The sequence below is a fragment of the Glycine max genome, chromosome 6, assembly GCF_000004515.6.
Source record: "Glycine max cultivar Williams 82 chromosome 6, Glycine_max_v4.0, whole genome shotgun sequence".
Taxonomy (NCBI): Eukaryota; Viridiplantae; Streptophyta; class Magnoliopsida; order Fabales; family Fabaceae; genus Glycine; species Glycine max.
Window position 1 is genome coordinate 18,333,747 of NC_038242.2, and position 27,317 is coordinate 18,361,063.

The following is a 27,317-nucleotide window of genomic DNA, read 5'->3' on the forward strand; positions in this document are numbered from 1 at the left end:
TCTTGACAAGAAAATTGCTGAGAAAATTCTAATTACTATGCCCCAAAAGTTTGACCCAATCATGACAACGATTGAGGAAACCAAAGATCTGTCCACTTCTATCAGAGACAGAACTTGTGGGCTCTCTTGAAGCATATGAGTAAAGACTGTATAGGCATAAAGAAGATACACTTGAAAATGCCTTCCAGTCAAAGTTTAAATTTCAGCCCCAAAACAAAGAAAATGGAGAAAAGAAAAATTAAGGAGAAACTTCCAGAAGAAGAGAAGGTTCTAGGAATTTCCTTTAGAACAAAATAGATAAAAATCTTTCATGCAATATATGCAAAAGGCAAGGCCACGTAGAAAAAAATTGTTGGTTCCATAATATGTCACAATGCAACCACTGCAAGAAGTTCGGGCACATAGAGTAAAATTGTCGCAACAAAAATAGGCATCGAGCCAATATCACAGAGGAGCATGATCAAGAACAATGTATGTTCTATGCCACTCAAGACTCAATAAAAGAAAAAGGAGGAAGCTGGTACTTGGATAGTGGATGTAGCAATCACATGGCCAAGGATGAGACTATTTTCAAAAGCATTGATGAGTCTGTCAAAGTCAAAGTTTGACTGTCATGGTGGAGACAGATAAAGGTACGTGACTCAGCCATGATGTCTTACTAGTTCCCAGCCTAAAAGAAAATCTTCTAAGCATTGGCCAAATGATGGAGAGAGGCTACACACTTCACTTTGAAAGAGGTGTATGCAAAATCTTAGACAACAAAAATAAAAGGTCTGAGATAGCCCAAGTAAAGATGAACAAGAGCAATAGAAGCTTCCCTCTAAATTTAAAATATGCAACAAAACATTGCCATGAAGGTACAAGTTGATGATTCATGGCTATGGCATCGAAGATTTGGCCACTTCAACACACATGCCTTGAAGTTGTTACATGAGAAGAACATGATGAGAGATCTTCCAAGCATAAATGAGAACAATGAAGTGTGTGAAGGATGTCTCCTTGGTAAGCAACACCAATTTCCTTTCTCAACAAGCGGAGCATGGAGAGCGAAAGATCTATTGGAGCTGATACATACGGACGTCTGTGGACCAATGAGGACGCCATCACATGAGAACAACAGGTACTTCATACTCTTCATTGATGACTTCTCTAGAATGACATGGGTATATTTTCTAAAAGAAAAATCAGAAGTCTTTGGAGTATTCAAAAAGTTCAAGGCCCTTGCTGAAAATCAAAGTGGAAAACGGATAAAAGTACTAAGAAGTGATCGCGGCAAAGAGTACACCTCTCGCGAGTTTGAAAGATTTTGTGAGGATGAAGGCATTGAGCGACAACTTACAGTCGCATATTCTCCTCAACAAAATGGAGTGTCCGAGAGAAAGAATTTCAAAATTATGGAAATGGCTAGATCGATGCTCAAGGAGAAGGGACTACCTAAGACATTCTGGGCTGAAGCAGTCTACACTGCTGTTTACATACTCAACAGATGTCCAACTAAGTCTGTAAAAGACAAGACTCCAATTGAAGCTTGGAACGGGAAGAAGCCATCAGCAAAACACCTAAGGGTCTTTGGATCTATATGCTACATTCATATTTCAGATGTGAAGAGGCACAAGCTTGAAGACAAGACTATACGAGGTATCTTCCTTGGGTATAGCAATATCTCTAAGGGCTACCGTGTCTACAACTTGCAAACTAAGAAACTCGTCATTAGTCGAGATGTTGAAGTTGATGAGTATGCTTCTTGGAATTGGGATGAAGAAAAAGTGGAGAAGAACGTTCTTATACCCGCTCAACTACCTCAAGAAGAAGCTGAGGAAGAAGACCCAGGTGAACCACCTTCACCTCCACCACAACAACAAGATCAAGAACTATCATCACCAGAGTCTACTCCAAGATGAGTAAGATCTTTGGTGGACATATATGAAACCTGTAACTTGGCCATACTTGAACCTGGAAGCTTTGAAGAAGCGTCAAAGCAGGAAGTATGGGTCAAGGCAATGGAAGAAGAGATACAGATGATCAAGAAAAACAAAACATGGGAGTTAGTAAATCGTCCCCATGGAAAAGATATCATTGGGGTTAAGTGGGTCTATAAGACAAAGCTCAACCCTGATGGCACCATACAGAAACACAAGGCGAGGCTAGTAGCTAAGGGTTACTCACAGCAACCCGGAATTGACTACAATGAGACATTTGCACCAGTAGCTCGTCTTGATACCATAAGAGCTCTAATAGCTATTGCATCACAAAAAGGATGGAGTATCCATCAACTAGATGTCAAATCCGCCTTCCTTAACGGCATACTTGAAGAAGAGATCTATGTGGAGCAGCCACAAGGATTCGTGTCTGAAGGCAAAGAAAGCAAAGTGTTAAGACTAAGAAAAGCACTCTACGGTTTGAAGCAAGCACCTCGAGCATGGTATAGTAGAATCGATCAGTATTTCATGGATCGAGGATTCAGGAAGAGCAAGAGTGAGCCTACACTTTACATCAAGTATCAAGCTACACGGCCTGACATGATGTATGCTACAAGTCTTCTATCAAGATTCATGCAAAGCCCAAGTCAAATACACTTTGGAGCAGGAAAAAGAATTTTGAGGTATCTACAAGGAACAAAAGAGTTCGGTATATGGTATATTACCAAAACCAACTCAGAATTACTTGGCTACACCGACAGTGATTGGGCAGGTTCGGCAGATGACATGAAGAGTACCTCTGGCTATGCTTTCTCACTAGGATCGGGAATGTTCTCTTGGGCGTCGAAGAAGCAAGCTACAGTAGCACAATCAACAGCAGAAGCAGAGTACGTGGCAACTGCTGAAGCAACGAGTCAAGCTATATGGCTTCGTAGGATACTTGAAGACATGGGAGAAAAACAAGATGAGCCTACTAAAATCAACTGCGACAACAAATCAGCAATTGCAATGGAAAAGAATCCAGTTCATCACAACAGAACAAAACACATAGCAATCAAGTATCACTTTATCAGAGAAGCTGAAGCAACTAAAGAGATCAAACTCGACTACTGCAGAACAAAAGATCAAATTGCAGACATATTCACAAAGGTGTTGTCGATACCAAGATTTGAAGAGTTACGAGCTATGCTCAGAGTCACAGAATTTTGCATCAAGGAGGAGTGTTGAAATTGCTACAAATTTCTAGAATATTCTTCAATACAATATGTATGAAAATAGTAGAATATCCTAGAACTATCGTGTGAATGAATATGGTAGAACAATCTAGAACTATAATGTGTATGAATATGGTAGAACAATCTAGAACTATAAGTGTATGTATAAGATAGAAGAATCTAGAACTATCATGATACTAATCTATCATGAAAACTCTAGAAATACCTAAAGTAATGTAGAAACATTCACCACCATTAAGAGGTTGGTGACTTGAGCCTATAAATAGGCAATTGGTATATTGTAATTGATCATCCAAGAAATCAATAACATAGCCTTCTTTCTAAAACAATTCTCTAAAACTATTAACTATCAACTATCATCTAATAAACTACCAACAGCTTCTTTGAATTATTCTTCAAAGCTCCTTGCCAATGTCCCAGGGGTTCCTTAGCATGTTGAATAGAGGATTTATAGTTAGCAACTATGTGCCCAATGTTTTTACAATTAAAATAGAAATGTGGAAGTCGCTCATAAGTAATAGTGACAAAGAAAGCATACCCAGATCTTTCCATAAGGACTTGGTCTCTCAGCTCTCCGGATAAATCGAGATCCACTAAAACATGAGCATGATGGCCAAAAGTTCGCTTGATAATGGCATCATCCAGCAGTAGAGGGGTGCCAACACCCCTAGGTATGGAGAAAAGGATGTTAGGCCTCCAGTACTCCTGTGGAAGGCCGACTATGCGAATCAAGCATTGGGCATAAGATAAACGAACCTTCTGAGAATTGAAATCTAGGGACCATGAGAACACTCGCAATAAGCCCAGTGAAATTTCCCAAGAGTCGACAAAAAGGACCTTTCTTTGATCCTCTAGAGAAGAAAAAGCTAGTTCAAAGAAACCCTTACCTATGGGAGTAAGTTTCCATTGTCCTAGTGGCTTCTAGAGTTTCAATAACTTTGAGAAAAGATTGGTTGTAGTGAGTGACAACGCACCTTTGGGCAAAAGAAAACGGCCATGGAGATGGTTCTTGCAGCTCTCTAGCCCAGAAAGATACTCCTCTTCAGGAATAGTGACCGAGATGGTATCACCCTTTAGACACGAAACCAAAAGCTGACTAAGGGGGATTTTATTGGCATTATCCAGCGCTTGGATAAAAGTTTTGTTTTGATGTGTTGGGGGAGTTTGATTTGTGTGTTTGTTTGAGGGGGGAGGGTGGGGCGGTTGGTCTAAGTCTAGGAAACTTTGTGACACCCTCTACCCCGACATATATATAAATAAATAAAATATATAAAAATATATTGGTAAACAAAATCACATCGGTAAAAGGTTCACATTCACTTCAATTACCAAATAAAACTTGTTAAAAACATATTCGGCTCAAAATAAGGCCGTCAAAATTTACAAAAATATTTTGTTAAATCAGTGAGGTAAAATAAAATAGACTAACATCATAAAATTAATATAAAAACTTATGTCCCAATCTCACATCTTATCAGAGCGTTGTGTCCCGACGTCCTTCAGCACAATATTCCTTAAAGCAGTTCACCTAGTCATCTGCTCCCCCGAACACAAAGTTCAAGATCATCACAGGATCCAAACACAAACAGCAAACCGGGAGTGAGTTATCACATTTCTAACTACTAAAGAGAAACAAGACAACTAGATATACATATCATATAAACAAAATAAAACTTACTTAAATATAACTCACACAATTTCACCACTTTGTCATTCAAAATTTACCTTTCAATCATCAATCACATTTTTCAATCATCAATCACATTAAACAAGAATTACACACTCCGATCAAGACATAATAACATATCAATTTCATAATAAACAAGTAGCAAGCGTATTCAACAATTATGCTAAGACTCAATCCTATATTCCTATATGCAATGTGGTACCATGTCAGTGAAAAATCACCCTGGGGCACTTAGGAGTACATAACAAGACACACCACACAATGGGTTTGTCAGGTCACTCTCACCAAGTAAGATCATAGGGAGACCAGTCAAGGTCACGATGTTTTGCGAGAATGCTCCAACCATATGGGATCAGCATAGGCTTAAAGGAGCACTCAAACCCGGTGACCCCCAAGGCCTACACTCCGAAGAGTCCGTCAGGGCCTCTCCCTCCTGATTCAGGTCCAACCCCTAAAATCATTTTAGCACACAGACACTGCTCGTGAATTATACAATAGTCACGACCTCACACTCGTGTTTTAAACACGTACAACATATTGCGCTACAATTTAACACTGGTTCCTAAATAGGAAACATACACTTTCTCTTTAACACTGCGCATTTACACTTTTCTCAAGATAACACTGGTCGGGTTATTGTACAATTCACAGCTTACAACACAAATAATGTCACATCAAGAGTTAATCACACACTTATTCACCACCAAAACTCATTCACAATTTCACATCTCATAATGTCACAATCCACCATCACATGTTTTCACATATCTCACAATTCAACACATGTTCTACTTTACACTTTTACTCAATCTCAATAACAATATTATAATCTCAAGGCAACATATTATTCCACAATTCATCACACATTTTATTTATAAGCACTGCTCATGAATTATACAATACACACAACCTCACACTCGTGTTTCAAACACGTTTAACACATCACGCTACAATTTCACATTGGTTCCTGAATAGGAAACCTACACTTTCTCTTAAACACTACACATCAACGCTTTTCTCAAGATAACACTGGTCAGGTTATTGTATAATTCATAGCTCACAATATAATTATTGTCACATCAAGTGTCAAACACACACACTTATTCACAATCAAATATCATGCCCACAATTTAACATCTCATAATATCACATCAACCATCTCATTTTTACATGTATCCAGCAAATTGACCATTCAACTTTGTACTACTCAATCTTCACAATAATATTATAATACCATTATAATAACTTATTACACCTTATAACTCATATACACATCACACAATAATAATATTTGCATGATACAAAACATATATATGTATATGTATATAGTAAATTAAACTACATTGTTTTTAATCAAAGAATTTCTATAACAATTAATTTAATATTACATCAAAAGAAATTACCACAAGGCATTAACCTTACAATTTTCTTTAATTTATTGTTCTAGTATTACAATAATTATATACACATAACATGTTGATCATCATTGTAGAAAAATTAGAACAAGATAATAATTTGTATAAAATAAGTCATTGAATAATATTATTTAAAATATAATTTACGTTAATAAAAAAAGCTTAATTTTTCTAAGGGGTTCACACTCAAAATAAGAACACATCAATTTCACAGCAATTTCTCATTGGGACATCAACTGATTCATCAAACATATATAATTCACTGTAATAATTATAAGGATAAAATGAAAATTGCAAAAACACCTCAAAACTCATTCCAATTTATATCTCTAAGGATCCCTACACATGTTCTCACTAATCTCCAATTGTGAATAACTCATCTCTTACCTCTAAGCGGGCTCACATGTCTTCAGACAGTGATAGCAGCATCTCTAACGGTTCCCTGAGATCCCTTCAGTTTTTTCCTCTAACTGCTCCGATAGAGTTCCCAAACGTCAGACAGACAGAGAAGGGATTGAAGTCTCCACTTGTACTGTCTTGGTGCGATTCCTTTTTCTCTCTCCGTGAATATTATATCACAAATACCAACGGTGAAGGTGTGCAGAACTGAATCTTGAACTACATATCAAAACTTCATGAAAATCCAACGGTTAATCAAACCGGGATCGTAGTTTTATTGAGACCGTTTTGGGTTTCTGCGGGAAAGGAAAAAGCTACGATGCGAAAGGTATTTCTCTCAGCTCAAACATGTTATCGAAATTCCAAATGATGAGAATGCTCGGAATTGGGTTGCGAACATGGTGCTCAAATTTCATGACGATCCAACGTTGAATGAGTCCAAGATCGTCGTTTTTCTGAGACAGGTTTGGTGAGATGCGGGAAAAAGAAAGGATTTTGAGAGGAGAAGGGGGAAAACGAACATGAAAGAAAGAAGAGGCATCGTCAGTCTCAAAACTGACCTAGCATCGTTATTTATACCTAAAGTACACACAACTTATTATTACTCTATTTATTTGTTTTTAATATTTTATAAAAAAAAAAAGAACTCTATTTTATTCCTATCAAATGAATAAATCAAATATTTTTTTTCCTTCAAATCATTATTTCTCATTATTTATTTATTTATAAAAACCTGATCATTTTTCTGAAATTCTATTTATCTAAAAAATAAAAATTCTTTTTAAATTTGCTTACGCAAAATGGAATGTTACAAACTCGAAGGATTAATGAACAACAGAGGCTCCATTGCAGCGATAGCGTGCACAAGCTGATTTGAGGATCTTATATCCAAGCTTAAGGATATTCGATATGAACCATGACAAATCCCTGAAACTTGAAAATAATTGATTTCAAGTCTTTGTGATTTATTATTCTCAAACTTGTAGCGAAAATACAACCTCGAAAGCTCATTTTAATCAATTATATGACAATGTAATTGATTAAAACGATTCAAATTGACTGAAACTCAATTCTTAACCCAAGATTCAATTTTTTTTATCAAACTCAAAACCATCCCATTCAACCCAAACATCACAACATTAAACCCAATTATCAACAAAGAATTTCTCATCATTAATTTCACCCACCGATAACTCACACATAAATCAAAATACAAATCTCAATTGTTCAACTTTCTCATCATCAAACCACAAACACCAACTCAAGCCAACAACATTGTTCATATACAAGATTAAGGATCATCCCAGCACATCATATCTCAACAAAAAAACTACAAAAGAAAAGTTTTCCTTACCTCAAAGTAATTTTCAAGTTAGGACTTTTTCTAGGGAGATGAAGAAAAGAAAGATCCTGAGCCAAAGGGGAAATCTTTTCTCACCAACAACACCATTACAAGGAAACCCACAAAATTCATGAATAAAAAACAACCCAACGGATTGGAGTTGGCTTTGGTAGTGGCGTAGAAGTCTTTTTTGTTGGGAGGAAGATATGCTTCTGCAATTGATAGGCATTTTACTAGACACACATCTGAACATGGACGGGCATGATTCCTGGTACTAGGGTACACGTGGTAAGTCTTTCTCTGTTGTTGAAGCTTATTGTTTGGCTTCTATAGCTTTGATGCGAGGTGCTGATGCAAATCCATCTTCAGTTTCTCCAAATCTTTTTGAAAGTGTTGCACCTTCATGTGCTTTGGCTTTCTCATGGAGGTTGTTGCGCGAAAGGGTGCCAACCAGAGTTGTTCTATCACACAGGGAGGCTGTAAATTGTAATTGATACTTATTGTGTGCTTTGTGACAATGATTTAGAGGATGCGCAACATTTGTTTCTGAATTGCTCATTTGCGTCTAAAGTGTGGAATGATGTGTATGAGTCAACATAATCAGCTGCAACAACATTTTTCACAGCACAAATTCTTTTTTGGTGGGAAGAGAAAAAAATGGTTTCGTCCACTCATTTGGCATGCGACAATTTGGTGTATATGGCTTCATCGTAATAAGGTTGTGTTTCAAGGGGTAGTTCCAGATGTTCAGACTGTCATTCATCAAATTCAGGGACTGTCGGGTCTGGTTTTGTTATAAGGGGCCATGTTTGAGTGGTTTATCTTTTCTGAACTGGTGTCTAAGCCTTTTGGTTTGTTTGCGAAGTGTAAACTTATCTTTTTCTTTTTTTATGGTGGTTGTTGGGGGTATTCTTTATCTATTTGTAATTATCTCTGATATAAGGTAACAATTCGTGTCCTTTGAATAAAATTTGATTTTGCCTTTCAAAAAAAACATAAACCCTTTCTAACCACTACTCAAATCTTTTAAAACGTTTCATAATTCCTCAAGCTCCAAATATTATTAAAACACATCAATAGCTTTTATAAGATACCTGAAGATACACTAGGATAAAAGAAATTGGCTCAGAGAAACTTTCTCAACTCCCATAAATTCTAAACTTGAACACTAAGGAATCAAGTTAAAATACGATTATCTTAAACCGTCAGGTGTTCAAACAACAACACAACACAACTTGCATGGAATTTTAAATATGATTAGAATCGTCTAACCATAACTAAATTCACAGGACCTTTAACTATTTTCTCACTTTTCTATCATGACCACTCTTCGATTGTGATTAGCGCATATAGTCCATATATATATCACGCTAAAACACAAAACAGAAAAAGATAACCAACCACAAGGGATTACCAAAATCTAACAAAATTTTCCCTACATTTATCTTTTTCATGGTACATAGGACAAAGGCACAAATCCTTTGGAAATCACACATCCTTTCCTTCCCTTTGGGTGTCGGATTCATCTAGTCCCTTACAAGAAACAAATTATTGTTGAGTCAATCATGACGTTAAATATTCCATACTTAATGTGCTCATGAGCATGATTACCAAGAAAATCCTGCACCCTCTGAATGAAGTTTCCATATGCTGGCAACAAAATGATTTCTATGGATTTTATTAGTTGTTCCCTTAGCTACTTGTTCAAGACAAACCATGCAGACTGAACGCTGCATATATCATCAGAGTTCGCTGAAGGAACGGAGCTCGTTTTTCATTAACTCGGCCGCAACATTAGGCTCTAACTCATCATCGATGTCAAGCTTCAAAAGGTTCAGAATCTTGTTCCACGAGCTTCTCTGATAGAGAGTTCAAGGTTTTGTTGGAACTTTGTTCTGTTTTATTGGAGCCAATCATCGCCAAAGATAGGCCAGAATCTACGTCGTATTGACTTTAGCTCTATGAAACTCCGATTGTTGATGATGAAAAGATAACCCAAAGAAGGGTTGCTGTAATTTTTGGAGATGGCTTCCAAACGGCTGTCTAGCAGGTCTGTTATCATGGCCATGTGCCTAGACAGTAAAAACTTTCCCACTTTGTTATCATCTTAGTGCGGAATAACCCTACCCAATCATGATACATCATCTCAGAGTAGTTCAACACATCAAGGGTAATCCGATGAAGCCGAGCAATGGCTTGCTCCTTAACACAATAAGTAAGATTCAACAAGTCCCTCAAAATGCCCAAACTCTTATCAAACCTGAACGCTTCTATTCCAGTTCTGGCTGATGCAGGGTAAATGTCCAAACTCTTCCAAAAATGGAACCCATCTATTCTGTGTGATGTAGCAAGGTAAATGTCCTTCCTGGTAATGCAGGGTTCTCCTCCTCGAGAAGAATGAACCTTTCAAAGACGCATTCAAAGAGTCTCCTTTCATTGGGTAGTAGTATGCTATCAACAACTCACAAAGCTTTTATGGAATACTGTGTCTTCACAACCTTGTCAATGTCTTTCATGTTGAGCTCTTTTGACGCAAATGTCGATAGAATCTCATTAAGAAACTCCTTCCGGCAAGTACTGTACATGTGTAAGCATTCCTACTTTAACCCTGCTGCCACCATTAGCCTTGCACTTTCACGAAGGTCGTTGAGAATTTCCACCGGCATCGAATCCACCACCAAGTTGTCGTCCCGATACAATTGAGTCACAAGAAGTTGGTCCTTATCGAAGATATTAGCTTTAAGGTATTCGTCTACATGCTTGAAAATTGTGTCGATGACATTTCCATTCTCCCTTGTAAGCCCCTCCATATAAACCATGAGAAACAAAAGGGTCAATTGAGATTAATAATTTCTGAAGCTGACTTAGACATTGAGGGAACAAATGATGCTAACCCAATGCCTAAGACTAATGAAGTCATTGAGGGAACTAGACCCCAGAGAGATAGGCACGTGCTAATCAAATTTGATCAGTTTGAAATGTTTCCAGATAATGTTGTGACAGATGATGGTGATCTAATTCACTTGGCTTTACTTGCTGATATTGAACCTGTAGACTTTAAGGAAGCTGCTAAAGAACAAACTTGGAAACAAGCTATGATTGAAGAGTTGCAATCAATAGAGAAGAATCACACATAGGAACTAACAGAATTACCTCCAAAGAAGAAACCAATTGAGGTGAAATGGATCTTCAAGCTCAAACTAAACTCAGATGTCTCTCTTTCTCTCCAAGAACAACATCTCTTTTATTCCTCTATTAAAGTATAAATTATTATCATTCATCTTCCTTCAATTGGTTCTAACAAAGACGTCCAACAATCGATGAAAAGAAACACATGAATCTCCATACCTTTGGCTTTCATAGCCAACTCGGGATTCTAAAGAGCCTCAGACACCATGACCATGTTCTTTCTGATGCAATCCTACCCCCCCCCCCCCTAGGGCATTGGATGAAGACTCCAAGAAGATTGGGCCAGAGATGTAAGAGAAGGTCATAGGATTCTCATGAGTCTTAGGGTAGATTTTGGGCTCATGGACTAAGTATGAGTCCACTTATCTTTGTACATATTAGATTATGATTTCATTATTTTTTGGCCTTGTATTTTAGGCTCCATAATATAGGTAGGATACCCTAGAAATGTAGGATTTTTCAGCCCTTGTATTTTAGGGCACCTAGACTAGTTTTTGTATTAGGGGTAGTTTTGTAATTTTACATGCATTAAGTAAATATTTGATGTGTATGTTGAGAAATAAATTTAATTAAATTGGAAGAAGTCCAATCCAATTAAATTTTAGAGGGGGAGGTGAGTATTTAGTTGCTACACCCCATTGTCACATCATATAGTCACACTTTGTGTATATCCTTCATGTTTTACATGTCTCATGACACCTAAGCACACTTAGTGGAGAATCTTGGACTTGATCTTGGATTAGTAGGCTGAACTATAGTTAAAATTCACTAGTCATAATTAGTGAAATTTTGGCTCCAAAATTTGACTCCACAAATTCAATTTCAAATTCAAATGAAATTTGAATAGAAATTCAAATTTTCCTCCAATTTTGTGTGACACTTAGGTTATAAATAGAGTCCATGTATGTGTATTTTTTTAACTTTGATCATTTCAGAAATACACTTCAAAGTTCAGACCTCATTTGAGGCACAAAATTTCATGCACCTTCTCTCCCTCTCCCACCACTCATCTTCTCATTCCTTCAAGCTTTTATCCATGGCTTCGTATGGTGGTGAATTTCTTCTTGACTCATCTTCTCCTTGAAGTGGCGTCTCCAACCATCTTTCTTCCTTCTCTACTCCGCTGCCATTGATATTCAAGAAGCAAAGGACTCCATTGATGAAGAAGATCCAAGGCTTAGAAGCTTCATATGAAGCTACGTCACTTTCTCATTGATTAGTTTGTATCCAGGAACAGAGAAAGTAGAAGCTGTCAGTTTTGACTTGGGATATTAAAACCTTCACCGTTTTAGAAATTTCAACGAAACGAAACCCAAAGCTACGTTTCTTAAACATGGTTGTTTAAATGACCCTAATAAAGGGTTTGGTTGAAGACGATTCCTTGTGTATGATCCCTCGAACGTGAACCAATTTCATGGTGATTCCTGTCCACATTAGTATTAATCAATAACCTATAGAGATTTATGGAAAAAAAATTGATGATCAAATATTATTTTAGTATAATTTTATACAAATTTTCATGAACCCTCTGAAATTAAATATATTGGAAAATATTTTTAAGAAATAATTATTAAAATAATTACTTTTATGATAAATAATATATTATTATTTTACCAAGTTACCAAAAAAATACTACCTTTTTTCTATTTATAAGACCAAAAAATAATATGTTCTTAATTGAGTCTCATTAATAAAAAAGAATGTAGTATTATTATATTTTGTGTTAAAATGAAGTCAAGTCTTTGTAAATTGAAACAAAAACATTGATCATAATCATATATGATAAGATATGATACTTTGTAATTTCTCTCAATACTTCTTATAATTATCATTAGTTATTTTATCGTCTAATCTTTCTTCAAGGTACAAGTATCACATCTTATTAGATATGACTATGATCATTCTCTGATCTTAGTGGCTTTTGAGCTGCCCAAGAAGAATGAAACATCTTGGACAATAATCATAATCATATCTAATAAGATGTAATACTTATAGTTTCTCTCACTAATTCCTCTAGTTATTGTGTTGTCTAACCTTTCTTAGATATTGAAAGGTTCTTTTCTTCTATTTGTCCAAATGTATTTATAGGTCGAGAAACCCAGGTCCAATAAGTGACAATCATCCAAAGCATCATTAAATTTCATCGCCTGGTTTAGATCAACCAGGCTGCCTCCCATCTTTTACTTCAAATTATAAATTTCATTAAAATATCCTAACAATAAGCATGGAATCGTCACATCTTTGAACAAACTTATGATGATGTTCCACGTGAGATGCTTGTTGGACCCTTTGGGATGTCCATAAATGGCAAAGAGTTGAAACTTTTTTTGATAAATGGGCAAAGAAACCCATTAATCATGGTGTTGCCTACGGTGAAGTCTTAGACAAGGGTCTCACCTATGGTTTCGTATTTATCACCGTTAGAGATATATTCATATTTTATTTATCGGTTGAGATTTTGGATGGAAACTGATTGGTCTAGCTGTTTAGATCTTCAACAATATAACTAAAAATTGCAACTTCATCCTTTTGCAATATGATTGGAGAGGAATCATAGAATACTCCAAACTGTATAGTAGCAGAATACACAGTATACTCCCATTTCTTGAATACATTTACCAAAAACAAAGAATGTCAAGAATACTCCCACCTCCATTCTCCTCTCAGAGTTACTTTATTACCATGAATTCAAAATACTACATGTCATGATTCATTCTTGGATCGTGATCAGCGTACAAACTATAATTTTTTTAGTCTGGCTAGCCTAAGAGTACTTCACTCTAAATCACAATTAAAACCCTAACCAAAAAAGGTTACCGAAAATCCGATAGAATTTTTCCTAAAAACAGGACAAATCCCACATTGAATAGTCTGTAAAAACATATTATATATTCATACAAATAGATATCGAGACCATAGATCACAACATAGGCCCTTGACATAATATCCAAAATATTAACTAGTAGTGGTGTTTGTCATAAATACTAATCACCAAAGTGTCTTGAAACATCATAATTACACCTTAAGCATATCTATAAGATAGGATTATCTACATCTCAAAATAAAGGAATTTTTCTATATCTATTCCTACCTTTATCCCTGTAGTTGCATTATACTGGAGTAAAAAAAAATATTCTTCATCAAACGTAATGGAGGCCTACCAAAAAGGCAAACAAATTTCTAGGTAAGTCAACAAATCTCAAGAAGTTAGCTACTCAACCACCTATGTATTTGGGGGGAATGAAAAAAAAAAGGTAACTCGCGAAGACTTAATGAAAGCATAAAATACAAAGCAGAAAATAGAGTACAAACATAGCATGAGCCTTTACACCCATAAAGAATTTAAATGACATTAAATAAAAGTGAAATAAAAAAAACTCACTTTTAGAAACTAATATATACTTGGAAACTTTTAGAACTATATATAAACTTGTATTCAAGAATAACAACTTAGTAAAAACTTGCATTCTACTATATACACATAGACCACATTATCTTTTCGTTGTAACTAGAGGTGGAAACAGACCAGGTCAGGCTAGGCTTAGCTAGACCTGACCTTGGTCTAAATTAAAAATATAAAGTTTGGCATGACCTATTTACCTGTCATATGCTTTTTGTTAGGCTTGGTCTAGCCTATTTAAAAGTTTGGCTTGGCTTGCGAGCCTATTAAAAATCGTATTTTACAATGAATATTATATATGAAGGGAATCTAATGACTATATAGTAAAATTTTGAAAATTCCTATTGTACTTTTTAAAATTTAATATAAAGAAAGACACATACTTCCCTTTTAGTTTGTGCATGAAAAAAAAAGTTAAAATTAATTAGAGCACTCTAATATGAGATTAAAATTCACTAATCACAACAACCCAAGTAAGAATTATAATCGAAGCACTTTAAGTATTCAACAAAATAAACAAGCTAAGTAAAATACCATAAGTTTCATTTGATAATCTAGTCTTAATGTCAAATACTAAAATAAATAAGAAATAAGAATCAAGAAAAGTTTACACACACACACACACATATTAAACAGGTCAGCCTGAGAGGTCTATCAGGCTTTTTTTTTAAAAGCTTGAGCCTTTAAATAGGCTTTTCAAAAAGCCTGAGCCTGGCATTTATACTAAACAAGCCAGATCAGGCCAAAGGCCCTTGATAGGCGGTCTAGCCCATTTCTGACCGTAGTTGTAGTGAACGATAATTATAGAACTACAACATTTAACTCATAAGTTGTATTATATCTTTGTTGCAGTGGACAGATCTTTAAGAAATATGGATATTCAAGCCACAGGCTGCATTTTCTTTTCATTGCAGTAAACGGAAAATACATATATACTATGAGTGTTCGATTTATAGGCTACATTATCTCTTCGTTTTAGCAAATGAAAACCATATATATACTATGAGTATTTTACTCATAGGCTACATTATCTCTTCATTGTAACGAACGGTAATCAAACATAAACTCACAATAAAAAAATCTAATATCCACTTTTAAATACCTTATCAAAACTATTAAGAATTTCAAGGAATAAATTTCAATCAAGCATAAATAAATATTTTACTTCATTTTCAAGTATTCCTAGAAATCAAATATCACAAAAGAATATATTTTGGAGTTTACTTGCTTCTCCTAAAAGAATTTAAAAGTGTCACTAAGTAGATTAGCTACTCACAACCAAAAAGAACGTAGTCAATGTCTTTCAATGTCGTTGGGAGGATTAGTCATTGTATTTTCCAAAGTATCTAAGCATTTTAAAAAAAGAATGAAAGATTAGACAAAATTCTCAAATTTAGCATACATAAGATTTTTGGAAAACCACAATAATTCCTAATACTTAACTTTCTAACCTCTCTCACAAAATAAATTATGTAACATATTGGGCTCTCAATGAAAATTCATTAGGTCAAAAGGAACAAGCACAATGCATAAAAGGGAGATTGTGCAAGTGGGGATTGTGCATTTATGTATCCTCTGCCTCAATTCACTTATTCTCTTAGCCAAAATGTTAAAGCAATATAACTCTTCTCCCTCCGGTCCCACCCCAGCAAAATAAAACTCAAACCCTTTTAAAATCTCAAGAAAAACCATTATTCACCTCTCTTGTAGATATTCTAGATCTAGAGGCAAGTTTCAACTGTTTTATCTCTTTTTGAGAAAACTAAGGTAAATAATAACAATTTGGTAAAAAGAATAACCCCAAAAAACAAGATCAATAGTTGGACTCTTCTATACAGGCAGCGACTGATCCAGGGAACCATCAAGGGGTTGAATTTTTTTTTGTTTGTATCATAATTATTTAAATATCTATTTTCTAACAAATAAATATTTAATAAATAATAAATTTTATAAAATTATTTATTAGTTTTATATATAAAATTAAATTTTTTTTATTTAAATGATACAAAGAAGAAAATATATTTGGTTTATAACTTGTATTTTTTTTTCAAGTTTTAAAGGGTTTTTTTGGTCTGACAAGCACAATTACAATCAAATAGGATTCACAATAATAATTTCATAATAAAAAAAGAGACAAACACATTAATCATATAATAATAATTAATTAAAAATCAAATGTCATAAATATATATATAATATAAATATGTTTATTATAGAATGTTAATAACTAGATATATAAATAAATAGATAATAACTATTAATAAAACGCCATATAAAAATGTCATTTTTATTAGATCTATTAATTAGTATATATATAGAATAGATCATAACTAGTAGCAACATATATTATTAAAAAAATTAGTATACAATAATGGTAACATATATTAATTAATTAATATCTATTATTTTATTTTTATTGGAAGTAGTAAATATTATTATATATTAACTAGTATATACTACTTATACTAGAAGTAGTGTATTTGTTATTAATTAGTATATATTATTAATTATTATTACTATGTATTTAATAATATTTTTCACAAAAAATATATATTATTACATATATAACTAAAAAATATATATTATTAGATAAAAGCCTCTGGTTGCCTCCCGTATATCCATCTTTGTATACAAGTAGATTCTAGTATATATATATATATTTTTCTTTTTTCTATTTTGGTGTATTAGTATGTGGATTCGTACATTGCACAGATAATTAGTGTTTTTATTATTATTTTAATTTATATATTATATTAAATTTTTTAGGGTAAATAAATATTTTAGTAGTATGTAAATTTATAAATTTATTTATTTTAATACTTATTATAAAAAAGGACAATAAATTTCAATAATATTATGAAATTAAGTACCATAAATTTTTGGTTAAAGTGTAACTTATGCTCTCCTTTTTGTTTTTAAATTTGTGAGTATAGTCTTTCATTTTTTAATAAAGACATTTTATCTTCCACTTTTAAAATTTTGAAATTTTATTTTCCTATTTTTGAATTGAGATATTCTGTATCACTTTAAAAAAAATTATAATTTTAGTTCTTGTGTTTAATTTTAAGTGTTGATTTATGTATTTTATAAATATTGACAGACAGTGTTTATTTGTTATTCACATAATGATATTTATTTTCATGTTATGATATTTTTACTTTTATTAATATATATATATATATATATATATATATATATATATATATATATATATATATTGATAATTGAAATGATAATTCTTAAATGAAAATATTGTAAAAAATATTAATGAATTTATAAATATGAAAAAAGACTCTACACTAGGACATTATTACGGATGACAATGAAACGAAATGAGACGAGATACTAATCTCACATCAACTTTTATATATATATATATATATATATATATATATATATATATATATATATATATATATATATATATATATATATATATATATATAATTAAAAACAAAAAAATAAATTTGAAACATATTATACTAAAGATAAATATTTCTAAATTACTTATATTTATTTTAAAATTGAATTAGAGCAACTTAATTGATATATAATTAAAGTTATTTAAGTACCTCCTAATGAGTGAAATGATGAGTCCCCATAAGCTTGGGTACCTTATTATCTACTCATGTCTTTTAATTTTATATTTGGATATTATTTTTTTACTCCTTAAAAAATTATTTTTATTAGTCTCTTTTTTTCGTAATGTTCATGATTTCACAATTAGTGACAATTTTTAATAGTCAAAAATGATTTTAAACCGTCAAAATATTTGACTCACATGGTTTTATGATGTTTTTTTGCATATTCTAGCACTTTTAACGAAGAAACATAAAAACATGGATGCACTATTATGATTTTTGTACATAATTTGACGGTTTTAAACTAACATAAATTTTTTATAAAGAAATTAAATTAAAAATCATTTATGAAGGGTAAAAAAACCATCACAAATTATGACACCCATTAACACAAAGAAAGAAAAGGACTAAAGCATTTAAAAAAATGATGGACTAATAAAAAGATAAAATATATTTTTTAAGGATTAAAAAAATAATTATTAAAATTTAAAGAACTAAAAATATATTTAATCTAAAGAAAAATAATCATTTGTTTACCCAAGGCTAAGGATAAATCTACTTGAAATGTGCCCCGCTAATTTTTATTTTTGCAATGTTAACTTTTTAATGTACATAATATCTTGTTTGAGTTATTTTTAGGTTAAGTTAGTTTTTTTCTCTAATTTATTATTTAAATTTAATTTGGTCGTCTAATTTTTTTGGGTTTAATTTAGTCTTTTGATTTTTAAAATCTATTCAATTTGATCCTCTAGTTTATTTTGTGATCAATTTGATTCTCTAATTTTTTAAACCAATTCATTTTTTGAGAGATATGCATTTTGTAATGGTTTAAAATCACTTGGTGAAGGTTTTGAACCTTCACAAAGTCTAATCTTTATAATTTAGAATGAAATACTAAATTGAATCAATTTAAAAAATTAGAAGATCAAATTTAATTAAAAAAAATAAAGAACCAAATTAAATCTAAAACATAAATTAGAGGACTAAAAAAACTTATTTTATTTTATTTGAGAGTCAAATTCAAACCAAATTAAATCAATCTTTCACGGTTTGTTTTGCTTTGGTTGAACAGTTTTTCATCTTCTTAATCAATTATCATAATTTAGAATCTAATAAATTTTGTTTAGCATGTTTTAGTTGAAAATTATTATGTTTTTGTTTCTGTTTAACATTATTATAAAATGACATAGCCAACTCTTTTTACAACACAGTAATAATTAATGTTGATTTTCTAGGCATTTGTTTAAGGAAAAAAATTTGTTTCATCTTATTAACATAAGGGATATTTACCAATTGGATTGGGTTGAGGTTGGATTGGGTTGAGTTAAATTTAACTGGACCCTTACCTAATCCAATCAAATTTTTTCCAGGTTGGATTGAATTTTTACAATTTTTTTAACCAAATCAAGATAGATAAAAACAACTTGAAAAAATAAATTGAGTGATTTAATTTAATAATTTAATAAATTATATGGATAAAAAATACTTTATATTTAATAATTAATTTATATATAATAATAATAAATTTAATTATATGATATAAATTGAACTGTAGGTGAAAAATATAAAACTCATATCATATAGGATTGCATCTTAATTGAATTGGATTATATTTGATTCCAATACTTACTAACAGGTTCAAAATGCCATTGAGAATGAAAGCAATATTTTTAATACGTAAAACAAACCAGGGCTGTTCCACTAGGTTGAACTAAATGAATGAAAGCAATATACCATTGAGAATTTTCATTAACGATTAAATAATGCCAAATTACATCATAAAACCGGAACTCTTCCTTCAGTGATGGTTTATTTTCCACCAACTATTTCCTCCCTCCAATCTTGTATCCCACCTCAAAGTGGAAACTCATAAATTAAGGAATAAGAAACTTTACAGTTCCAAAAGGACTTAAGAAGAATATATGAGACGACAGAACTCAGAAAGACCAAATCACCTTCCAAAACACTATTTTACAATGAAGGCTACTTTTTGAATCTTATGTCAAATATACAAAAAGAAAAATCGAAGTCAGATCACCCTTAGCAGAGAATGCTAACTGAGATTCACTTCACATAAAAGCCCGGGATTTGCTCAAGCTCTTCTCATGTCTTGCCTTCGTCCATCACCAAAAACCTCTTCTATCATGTTGCATGTAGGTAAGAAGTCAATCTTATTTTTAGAGCATGATACAAATCCAGAATCCCACACTTTTGCATCACAATGCTCTAAAACATATCCTTGGCTATAACCATTGGTTACCCCATTATAGTTACCACACCAATGATCACCATTCTCGGTAACCTTAGTCTCCTGTGAGACAACTCCTATGTCTGATGATGTGCATGAATCATCTTTAACTTTTTCATCACATGAATCCTGCCAAACAGGCTGATCCTGGGATTGAATTAGAGGAGGGGAACACCTAGAGTGATGCATCTCTACAGGATCATATTTGGAATCATCATCTATGTTCCTATTGGTACAATCTACTGTTTCATTAGCTGGACAAGTTTCGCCAGCAGCATACTCATTATAGGCTTGCAGACCATTATTGTGGCAGTCAGCCATAGAAGTCTCATCATGACATACAGGGGACTCAGCAACAGAGTCCTCGTCTTCCTCTCGAGTTGCAATATCATTGCCCTCACTACCTTGCCATTCATCACTATCACTGTCAATGCTTAACAGGTCATTCCTGTTCTGCTCTGCCCTCCTTCGAAGCATGAAGACATTAAAGTAGTAACTCACTATTTCCTTTTTGGTTAGTGAAGGAAAAACAATGGAAAGATAGTTCCAGAAGTTCTTGTCAAGGGATACTGGATTATTGAAAACAACCTCGTGAAATAGCTGTTCATCCTCAGCACTCCAACTTTCTGCCACTTGTTCTCCCATGTTAGTGAAACCCAATTCAGTGAATTTCTTAGGCCCAAATAATTTTCTGAGTTTTTCTCTTTCTTCAGCGATATGTTGTCTGACACATCTCATGGATCCCTGGTCTTCACAGCTACAGTCAGTTCTCCCCTTTCCAACTTCATCATCATTGCTAGACAATTCCATCTGAGGCATAGGGATTACACAGGTCCCCATCAGTCTTTTCTCAGTTCCGTCAATGTCCCCTACAGTAAAGTCTGAAACTGAAACAGCATCAGAGGCATTTGGCCTATTAGTGGCACCCGAAATATCCCATGCTGGAACATCAGCTTGATGATCAGGTCCAACAGATACAGGTTTACGAGGAGAGTGTTCAAGGAGTATGGAATAGATGTCCTCATAGCGGGTTAATGTCCTTATCGGTCGCTCTGGACTAAAATACTCCGGAAAAAGGGAAAGATGTAAAGGTGGTTCTAAGTGGAGATCTTGAGTTGTGCTACTGGTAGCCCAAGAAGAAGCAGGAATATCTATTACAGGGAAGCTTGTTTCAGAGTTCCCAGCCCCTGTAGGAAGTTCACCAAAACTTTCACCTCCAAGCTTCTCAATACCTTCACTACTACATTGTGTACATCCATCCTCTACAAATAATGTAGACTATATCAAAATGTATTCAGTGAAATTTAACATAAAAATCTAAAAGGCATAAAAATACACCAAATAGTCCTTCAATTTGCCCCTTTCCAGGTAAGTCCCACAAGATGTCAGAATACACTAGCATTCAAATATACTTTTTAATGTTCAAGCAGAGTAATAGATGAATGAGAGCTAAGTTTTGACGGACAAACATATGAAAATATGACAATAAGTCAAGCTACTCTTCTGACCCTACTAGATTATATAATGAAATCAGCCAAAATGCAGAACAAAAGAAACAAAAATAAGAAAGTGGAATAATTCTAAATTCTGAAGCACAAACATTTAGTTTAAAATGGTTGACTAATAAGCAGACTTGAAACTCATTGAAATGAATATTTTTATTTCAGATTTTGTAGTTGTTGCTCAAACATGGAGAGGCCGTCAACTAAACACCCACCTGAAGTTTTTGGCATATGTAAATGGCAATCATCATCAGGAAAAACAGATTCTGATAATGAAAAAAGCTCAGTGCTTGGTCCTGCATGTTTTGAGTGTTTGAAAGACCCCTCAAGTATTTCCTCAGCATCAAAAGAACGCTTCTGCACCATAATTACCTGCAGGACAGGATTCAATAAGGAATAAGACAACAACCTTCATGCATCAAAGTACATTATTCTGGTTAAGAAGTAAAACAATTTGGAATGGGGGATGATGCATGCAATATAACAACATTTGCCTGCTAAGTGAGCCATTGCTACAAGATTTCTTTTGAAGAAAAAAGCTAATAACTATTTCTAAACATTCAGTGAAACACCTTCAACATATCTCAGTATTGTTCAGTCTTAGATTAATATTAGTAAATGAACCACACTTCCAATCTTTGCACAACAAATATTCAAGGCTTGATATAAGGAAATACATAAATTAATAAGGTCCACTATCCTCTGTTTACTCAAACAGCTTAACCGATATCGGATTTTGGTTTGAAACCCTCCAACACTTAATTCAAAGACATGCACTTGATAACTGTATTCACCAGTTGGTTGTATTGTCTAAAAAACCAAGAAGTAATACTTAAAAGCAAGAAATGAAACTGCTACAACACTAATCACTTGAAGATATTACAGAACAATAAAACATACCACGGTTAGTAAAAGAAATACTCAAAAGCAAGAAGAAATATTATATAACAGCTACATTGTAAGAGCAGTTAGTGGAAGACTAGGTGTTGAACCCCCCAGTTCTGGATAAGAATATCTTCTATTCAAATCACTGTAACTCGACATTTTAACATTAATATTAATATCATAATCATACAAGGCTGGTGGGCCCAATCACCAAGGCAACATGGAACATTTCCTTTCACAACCAGAGCCCAATGAACACACCATTAGCAATTACAGTACGACATTTAGGGACAATTTGGTAAATTGACATTATTTACTCTAAAAAAGAAGACATCCACACCACTGCCCAAATGACCAGACAATTAAAAAAAATTACCATTAAATAAAATGCAAGAAATTTTAATCATAAAGCAAACACAAAAACAATAATTGTCACCAATAATAATAATAATAATAATAATAATAATAATAATAATAATAATAATAATAATAATAATAATAATAACAATAATCCATTTATTATACCTTAAACCAGTCTCCGTCAAATTATATGGCAAACGGCTGAATCGGACAATTAAAACCTCAAATTGGACGTAATCAAACAGGAGAACCCTAATTACTCACGGAATTGAAATTTCCCCAAAGAAATTCAACCAAACAACAAAAGCCCCCAATTTAAGAAAACCCTAACCCTAGATCTTTCAAAATCCAGCGAGAACGATGGACAACTATCACGATTCGAACCGAATCGAATAACCTGACGCGAGATCTAACAACCCAAACCAAGTTTCAGAAGGATCGAACCCAAATCAAACACGCGTCGAAAAATAATTCACCCAAAATCACAGAAAATGGGACGATACGAAAAACACCCAGAACCCAAATCAAATCGAAAATTCCCCTACCAGATCCCGTGTTGGGAAAAACAGATCCGCGAAGGAAACCCTAAAAACGCATCCAGCGCTCCGACAGGGGAAAAATTGGGATCGATCGCCGCAGAAAATCCCGAGCTAGCGAGAGGCGGAATCGATTGGAGAGGTGGCGGGAAGATTGGGGGAGGAATCGAGGGAGAGAGGAAAAAGAAATCGCGATCGAAAAAACGCGGCTAAAGACGAAAGGGGGAAAAGGCTAGGGTTAGCGTTTTTTTTTTTTTGGAAAGGATTATAAGTGGATGAAACGACACCGTATTGTTGTTGTGTGTGTGTGTGTGAATTACAGGAAATGCCCCTCGTGTTGTTGTTGTTGATGTTGTGTTTGGTGTGTGTGAGGGGATGCGGGTGCGGTATATATGGGACAGTGTGGGAACGAGCTTCAGGGTAGATTCCGAATTATAATTATCATTGCTGAAAGGCTGATCCGACACGTGGCACTCTGTGAATGGATGATTTTGTGTTTTCTTTTCTGACTTTTCCCTTTTATGGGCCAACCGTGATTTTTGTGGGTGGGGGAATCTGGGGACAATAAACTGGGGACTTTTTTTTTTTTATTCTTTTGTTTTTTAACTAGAAGATATATTAGTTTTTTTTTATTTGACCCTCATTTAGTTTTCTTTCACCAAGTCAGTACATTGTAAGATAAAGTATTATCTTTAATTATCATTTCATATTCAAACCAATCATCAAACTCTCGAGGCATTACTTAAAGAATCTAAATGTGAAATTAGATATGCCAACAGCTTATTTTTATTCTTTTATTCCTATTTTTTAACAACACCTTATTTTTATTACCCCATGATGATGATGATTCATCTTTGATTCTAATTGTCTGGGTTTTGCATGCGACAATAATACACTTTTTTGGTATTTTTTTAATATATATAACTTTAATGGTAAGAAATTTTGTGTTTTTTATTCTTTGTTTAGTGATTTTACGTTAATTATACACAATTAATTTTGCATGTTATATTTGATCTTTGATCAATCTAAAATCATGTTTGAAATATGGGTGTGAGTGAATTGATTTGGGTTGAGTTTGGTTAAACTTATAATCCAATTTGACCGAATCTGAATGGGTTGGTTTGGGTCGGTTTCTAAAGGAAAAAAAAATGAAACTCAATCAAAATTAATTCATTTGTAAAAGTGTGATACCCTCTACTCGACATACATATAATTAAAAAAAACATATAAAGATCTAGAATTTAATTAAATCAAGTTTATTCAAATCACTTAAACAAATTTGCGTGGATAAAAGGGTCACATTCATTTTACTATTATCAAATAAAATTTATTAAAAACATCTCCGGTTCAAAACAGAACCATCCAAGTTTACAAAATGACTCAAGTTAAGCAGGGAAATAAAATAAAGTAAAATACATGTTTGAAACATTCTACCAGAGTATTATGTCTTAGCATCCTCTAGCACGAGGTTCTTTAAAGACATTCACCGAGTCATTTGTTCCCACAAACGTAAGGTTTGAGATCATCACAGAAACCAAACACAAACAACACACAGAGAGTGAGTTATCACATTTCTAAATAAAATATAGATAAACAAAGACATAAGCAAAATACATTATAAAAATATTAATAGCATAGTTTAACTTAATACAATCCACGTCACTTTGTCACTTTATCATTTAAAATTCATTTTTCAATCATCAATCACATTACACACTCAAGTCAAGATGTAATAACACTCACCAATTTCATAATAAATAATTCACAGGTGTTATGCAACAATTATACTAAGACTCGAGCCTATATGCAATGCGGTACTATGTCAGTGAAAAATCACACTAGGGCGCTTAGGAGTACATAACAAGACATGTCACACAATAGGTATGTCATGTCACTCTCACTAAGTAAAATCATAAGGTGACCAGTCAGGGTCACTCTGTTTTGCGAGAATACTTCAACCATATGGGATCAATATAGGCTTAAAGGAGCACTCAAACCGAATATATTTACCCCCAAGGCCTAGACTCCGAAGAATTCGTTAGCCTAGACTCCGAAGAATTCGTTAGGGTCTCATCTTCCTGATTCATGTTCAACCCCTAAAACAACTTTTACATGCAGACACTGCTCATGAATTATACAATACTCACGACCTCACACTTGTTTTCAAACACGTTTAACAAATTGTGCTACAATTTAACACTTCAGGTTCCTAACTTTGAACCATACACTTTCCTTTTAACATTTCGCGCATAAACAATTTTCTCAAGGTAAACACTAGTCGGACTATTATATAATTCACAACTCACAACACAAGTATTGTCATATCAAGTATTAACCACACACTTATTCACAACCATATCCCATGTCCACAATTTAACATTTCACAATGTCACAATTCACCATCACATGTTTGCGTGTATCTCACAAATTAACATATGTTCAACTTTGCACTTATACTAAATCTCAATAACAATGTTATCTCACAATTTATCACATATTCAATTTATCACTTACACACAATTTCAATCACAATTTCATGATTCCAATGTAACAATTTATCACGTTAATCTAGTAAATCTTATCCAAAACACAAACAAATTATACAAAAATATTTTTCATAACATTGGGAGTAAAACCCCTCAACAGTTTCACATAATCATACAGAAGGAATTACAATACAATAAACATCCCAAAATAAACCTCAAGTTAATCTTCTCAGGATCCCTACACATGTTCATCTCTTACCTCTAAGCGGGCTCACATGTGTAGTCTGATAGTGATAGCAGCATCTCTAGCAATTCCCTAAGATTTCTAAAGTTTTTCCTCTAGTTGTTCTGCTAAGATTTTCTAGCGTTAGAGAGAAGGAGAAGAGATTGGAACCTCCATTTTGTTGTCTCCATGTGAGGGACATTTCTTTCACCACAAACATTTTTTAGTAAATCCCAACGGTGGAGTTGCACAAAAATGAATTCCAAACCTGGTGTTCAAATTCTACAATGATCCAATGGTTAACGATTCTAGGATTATAATTTAACTATGATAGATTTGGGTGTATACGCGAAAAAGAGAGCTTCGAGGGGCATTTCTCCCACCATAGATATTTCGCAAATCCCAACGGTGGAGATATTCGCAAATAAGTTCTAAACATGGTGTTTAATTTTCAAGAAGATCCAACGGTTAAGATGTCTGAGATAATAGTTTTATTGGAACAAGTTTCAGTGTATGCGGAAAAAATAGAGGGTTTTGGGAGAGGGAGAAGGGAAAACGAATTTGAGAGGAAGATAAAACGTATAGACGTATGATAATATATCTCTGTTTATAGCTAGGGTACTCTCAACATATTATTTACTCTATTTTATTATTTTCTATTTTATAAAAAAGAACTTTATTTTATTCTATCAAATGAATAAATAAAATATTTTTTTATTTTTTAAGAAAATATATTTAATTTATTCACCTTAAAACTATTATTTTAATTAATAAAATTATTTTTTCTTATTTGTTTAATTACTAAAATCTCATTATTTTCCTAAAACTCTATTTATTTTTAAATAAAATCTTTTTAATTTATTTTACGAAAAAATTGGGTGGTACAATTTGTGTTGGCTTAGGTCAATGG

The 27,317-nt window shown here is 33.3% G+C and overlaps 1 protein-coding gene across 2 annotated transcripts; it reads right to left on the minus strand.

Moving 5' to 3' along the window:
* Positions 1–19,898: 19,898 nt before the first annotated feature.
* Positions 19,899–24,077, minus strand: MYB150 (MYB transcription factor MYB150). Of its 2 annotated transcripts, none has more exons than XM_026128707.2 (3): positions 23,328–24,077; positions 22,133–22,289; positions 19,899–21,677 (listed from the first exon to the last, which is right to left on the minus strand). In XM_026128707.2, the coding sequence occupies exons 2-3, from the start codon at positions 22,281–22,283 to the stop codon at positions 20,260–20,262; spliced, it is 1,569 nt and encodes a 522-aa protein (XP_025984492.1). In that variant the 5' UTR covers positions 22,284–22,289; positions 23,328–24,077; the 3' UTR covers positions 19,899–20,259. The 2 variants fall into 2 exon arrangements, with proteins under 2 accessions (XP_025984492.1, NP_001236473.2); NM_001249544.2 differs by having other exon boundaries at positions 19,942–21,677; positions 23,708–24,052.
* Between the last annotated feature and the right edge of the window lie 3,240 nt (positions 24,078–27,317).

Bases quoted from the DNA above. Each gene is read 5' to 3' on its own strand.
- MYB150 (XM_026128707.2), bottom strand. From the start codon at position 22,283: ATGGTGCAGAAGCGTTCTTTTGATGCTGAGGAAATACTTGAGGGGTCT. The intron at 21,678-22,132 runs GTGGGTGTTTAG...CATTATTTGTAG, and splicing joins ACATATGCCAAAAACTTCAG to AGGATGGATGTACACAATGT.